This window comes from Babylonia areolata, chromosome 4 (genome assembly GCF_041734735.1).
Source record: "Babylonia areolata isolate BAREFJ2019XMU chromosome 4, ASM4173473v1, whole genome shotgun sequence".
Lineage (NCBI taxonomy): Eukaryota > Metazoa > Mollusca > Gastropoda > Neogastropoda > Buccinidae > Babylonia > Babylonia areolata.
Window position 1 is genome coordinate 49,893,539 of NC_134879.1, and position 5,000 is coordinate 49,898,538.

At 37.8% G+C, this 5,000-nt stretch overlaps 1 protein-coding gene and 1 non-coding gene across 2 annotated transcripts in view; one reads left to right on the plus strand and one right to left on the minus strand.

Annotated features, from left to right (window-relative positions):
• The window catches only part of LOC143281266 (thioredoxin-related transmembrane protein 1-like), a 14,062-nt gene extending 10,892 nt beyond the window's left edge, over positions 1 to 3,170 (minus strand). Inside the window, exons 1-2 of the mRNA XM_076586384.1 lie at positions 2,969 to 3,170; positions 1,117 to 1,232 (exon numbers count right to left, since the gene is read on the minus strand). Of these exons, the coding sequence (XP_076442499.1) occupies positions 1,117 to 1,232; positions 2,969 to 3,108 (256 nt within the window). The 5' untranslated portion in view covers positions 3,109 to 3,170. The remainder of the gene's footprint in view (positions 1 to 1,116; positions 1,233 to 2,968) is intronic.
• A 228-nt stretch (positions 3,171 to 3,398) lies between these two features.
• Positions 3,399 to 3,482, plus strand: Trnal-cag (transfer RNA leucine (anticodon CAG)). The gene has a single exon. It is a non-coding gene; the product is annotated as a tRNA-Leu (tRNA).
• Positions 3,483 to 5,000: the final 1,518 nt, after the last annotated feature.

The window sequence follows — 5,000 nt, forward strand, 5'->3', positions numbered from 1 at the left end:
TGGTCAAGAAATCGCAATAGACCCATGCCTAACCCACTTTACCACCCCTCCCCACCCCCATCGCCCACCCCCCAGTTTTTGTGGCTGGAGACACAAAACTGAATGAACAACAACTGAACAAGCAAGCCAGCATGCCCAAGTGTAAAAAAAAAAGCTGTTTTCACCAGAATCCCTGTCAGCAAACGAATCATCACTAGTGACAAGGTCACTCATTTCCTGAGTTTTGTCAACTTCATTGTCACTCATTGTTTACAAAAATACGAAGATCTGGCCTTATAAACTCAGTCAAAGTTTGTGCAAACACAAGCAGGGAGGCAGTAACACCAGAACGAGGCAGTTTTACGAAGGCTGCCGAGTATAGCCGTACGATGTCGGACCTTATGTAAACAGAGCCACGATCGTGGCCCATCGCACTTTACCAGGAAAGCCACGATCGTGGCTCATCGCACTCTCCGGGTTAAGTTATTTAATAGCCACTTTGTATTAAGTGCAAACTGTGAAAACTATGTGGTTTCATAGCAATGCTTTGGCGTTTCATGTGCCAAGCTGATCTGTCTCAAAGAAGGTGATTTTATTTTTCAATGTATATAAAAATATATAATAAATCTGTACAACACATATTAACATAAAGTCCACTGATAAATTGAGTTTCAGTTTCAGTTTCACTTTCTCAATGATGTGTCACTGCGTTTGGACAAATTCATATACACTACACCATATCTGCTAGGCAGAGGCCTGACAGCAACATAACCTAAGTGCATGCTTATATATTTGTGTACCAATCAGGGTGGATTTCTTTTTACATAATTTTGCCAAAGGACAACACTTTTGTTGTGATGTGTTCTTTTACAGTGTGCCAAGTGCATGCTGCACACGGGATCTCCATTTATCATCACATCCGAAAGACAAGACACTCAGTTTGATTTTCCAGTCAAACTTGGCAGAAAGGGCGAGAGCGGGATTCGAACCCACACCCTCACGGACTCTCTATATAGGCAGCTGAGCATCTTAACCATTCTACCACTTTCCTCCTAGAGATAAGGGGGCTAGCTACCCCAAGATGCTTTTCGAGTAAATTGAGAACATTGATTAAAACACTATACTCCTCCCCCTCACCTGGACTTTCTGTCACGTCCACCACTCCCACCTTCATGTCCAGGTCCTTGCTCCACTCTGCCAGACTCTGCCAGGTGGACTTGAATGACCGACAGGCCGGACACCATGGAGCCATGCTGGGGACACATTCAGAAACAAAATATATAACATGAATTATGACACACACATGATAGATATCAATTATTAATGCTTTTTTTTAACCATAAACAATAGCATAAAATAAAATGATAAATAAGTCTGAATCATGACATGTGACAGCAGAAAACAAATCAAACATATCAGTCTGTGCAGGGACATAGTGCGGATCTAATAAATGATCTTTTAGTTTTAACATATGGCATTTGGCACAATGTTTTATTTTTAAACGAATACGCTCATCCCGGGCCCAATTCCTGCTATTTTCAGAGTTCTCTGTCTTTTCTGTCTTTTTTTTTTTTTTTTTTTTTAACTTTTGTGTATGATCTTGCGTGTTTTCTTTAGCTGCAGAATTGCATTTCTTTAAGATATTCCCAATCATTGGCATTCATCATATCAAGTCTTCTAGAATCCATCTGTTGCTTAAAATTAAATGTCCACCTTTTGAGGTATTTCTGCATTCCTCTGCTCATGCTGTTTTACTGTTCATTGCAGATTTTCTTCTGTTTGTTTGATTTTTTAAAATTCATTTTCAAGAAACAATGGCTGACTTTTCACCAAAACTGGTGAAATCACAGGGATTTGGTAACACTTAAATTAAGTTATAACAAGCTGAAATATATACATTGTGTACAGTTACATCAACACAGACAACTGATCCACTGATACTCACTCCTCTCTTCCACCTCCTCACCCCCCCTCCCACCCAAGATTCAATTCTGAATTTATAAGAAATAATAAGGTATTAAATCAAACTATAAAAAAGTATAACACACTGCATGAACACTAGGCCATGTGTTAACATAAATATTTATCTGTTGATCTCATTTGACTTGTCTTCATAAGGAAAAATCAAGAAGACCTATATGGCTATAATCATATGGCTGTTGCTAATTAGCATGTGATTTTTTTCTAGTAATCATAGGATTTAAACTTATCAAGTATTAAAAAAAAAAAAAAAGATATAAAAACGATCAAAGTTTGAAGACTCGATACAGTATGTTTAAAGCATACATTATACATTGTACGTTACATGTACACATAGACAGCATGATACTTTATATAAGTGTAAGACTAGCATTGGATTTTCTGGGCTCAATCCTGACATCAGGACCTGGTATATTGAGGGCAGATTTTTTTCTTTTTCATTTTCTAATAACCCTGGTTATCGTGCAGAGCTGCTAGAATCCTGTGCATATATCATATCACACACGCACACACACATATGTGTGTGTGTGTGTGTGTGTGTGTGTGTGTGTGTGTGCATGTTTTATACCCCAATAACCCATGCCAGCATTCAGTGGATTATGGAAACACACACCCACCAGGCACACCCTGTACGTAAAATAATGATCAGAGTGCGGACTGATAATTGATATTCACTAATGCAAGTAAAATCATAATACATCTGTGGAATCCTGAGATCTGAAGTACTAGCTGTCCTTGTAATGCATAGGGATTACTTTTGTGCATGGACAAAAACTATACGAGACCGTATCTCTGCCCTTTTTAATTTTTTCTAATTTCAGCAACACTTACATGAAATTCATAAAATCGCTATGCTGGAGCTTGGTACTGGAGCTTGGATAATACTACTTTCCTTTTCCTACACAAACTGAAAATCATAATTCCTATTTTTGTAGTCACTTGACAGTTCCCGGAAAGAAAAAAAAACACACAAAAAACGGGTCCCGTGCCACAGTCGCCGATTACTTACAATTCAACCATCCATTCTCCTTCAAGCACAACTTTCCAATTGTCGTCTGTCACTCTGATCAATGGATCTGTCTTCTCGGCCGTCGCAAACGGCGAAGTTAATATAACCACCACAGCAACTGAAAGTAACAGCGATGCCATGTTGCAGAGGGATAACTCTCGATAGCTTGACACCGTCAGAGGAAGAGTTAACCTGTCATGAATGGTGCATGGAAAACTGACGTGGCTCTTTTTAAAGGCATGCGGAAATACGGCGTCATTCCGAAAGAAAAAGAAAATGCTTTATAAAATCTGCAGAGAACACAAAAAAGTCGACGAGGAAGCAGAAACAAAGAGAGAAAAAGAAAATGTTTATCAAAAAAAAAAGGGGGGGGGGACTTTTCAAGCATGCTATAATTTAATATTAATGTTTTACCGTATCTCCAACAGGTGTCAGGATGGCCGAGCGGTCCAAGGCGCTGCGTTCAGGTCGCAGTCTGGTTCTCCAGGCGTGGGTTCGAATCCCACTTCTGACAAACTTTTTTTTTTTTCTCTGTCGATTTGCTCCTTTATAAATTCATCACGTTTTAACTTTTTCTAAAGAAACTCCGAATAATTGACAGTAAGCTGTGAAACTGGCTTTAGGGGTACCTGTACATACTAAGACCTCAGAAGCCAATAAGCTTGCAGGTATTCTACCACTAGATGAAATCAGAAAATTAAGTTCTGCTAAATACATTCTGAGATGTACAGCAGTAGATGATTTTGAGGAATTAAATATTAGGTCTGATATTGATTTTCAAAAAAAATGCACAAAATAATTCAAATCTACAAACCATTCGCACATAGTATGTGTCAGATATTTTAAAATTTTCAGACATTGATTTGCATGATATGGCACCTCGTGTTCTGGGTGCCACCTGTCCCTCCATGGGAGTTAACAAAAGCAAACGTCAACATATGTGCTTCTGACACAACAAAAGGAGAATCTCCACATATAATAGCAGCATCTGTCAGAATTGAATTAGAAGAAAATTTTGGCGTGATTATCATTTAAAAGTTTACACTGATGGCTCGGTCCTGGATGATAGCAGTGCAGGATCTGCTTTTGTCATTCCTGACCTAAAAACAGAAAAATCATGTTATTTAGGTAAGGGGCATTCAATTTTTACAGCTGAATTGGTGGCCATCCATATGGCTTTAAATCATCTTGTTGATATACCAATCATAGTAAGTAATATCCTATTTTGTGTTGATTCTCAATCTGTTTTAAAAAATTTGCTCCTTTTTGAGAATAATCAAAGAGAAGATTTATTGTTTAAAATTAGGTATTTGTGAAGGGTACAAATGTTGATTTTTGTTGGATACCATCCCACACTGGATTCCTTTATAACGACCAAGCAGACAGGGCAGCAAAAAGGGGAGCAAAAAATCATATAGATAGTATAAAAGTATATTGCCCATTGTCATACAAGGAAATAAGCAATATACTAAAGAGAGACTTTTGTAGGTGCTTGAATTCAAGTCTAAAACCTCGTCAGTTGACTCTCTCAGACTTTGGTCCGATTCGCAGACCAATTCTGAGTTTAGCTCTCATACTATTATGAAATTCATTACGGACCACGTATTGTTCTAATGTCAAGTGCATATGCTTTAGTAACCTGACAATTGAGCATATAATTTTTGACTGTAGCTTGATGAAGCCTTATGTACACGAAAGTGTGTCTTCACAAGTGACTGAGAACGTTGATGTTTTTGATTTTTTGCATTCATTATCAGTTGTTTCGCTTGTCAGTTTAACGACTTCTCTTTTACGAAGTCCTTTAAGTAATTTCCTGCAATTGTATTTAGATTTTTTTTCTTTCTTTTTTCAAATTTCACCCACATTTCACCCTCACTTGCCCAGTTTCCTTCAACCCTTCATTCATTCACATCTCCCACCCCTTCTAAACGATAATACTCAAATGTATTCATAAATACTTTAACAAAATGTCTTCAATCACCGATATGTATGACGGGACATTAAACAAAATTCCTCCTCATAGAATTCATCA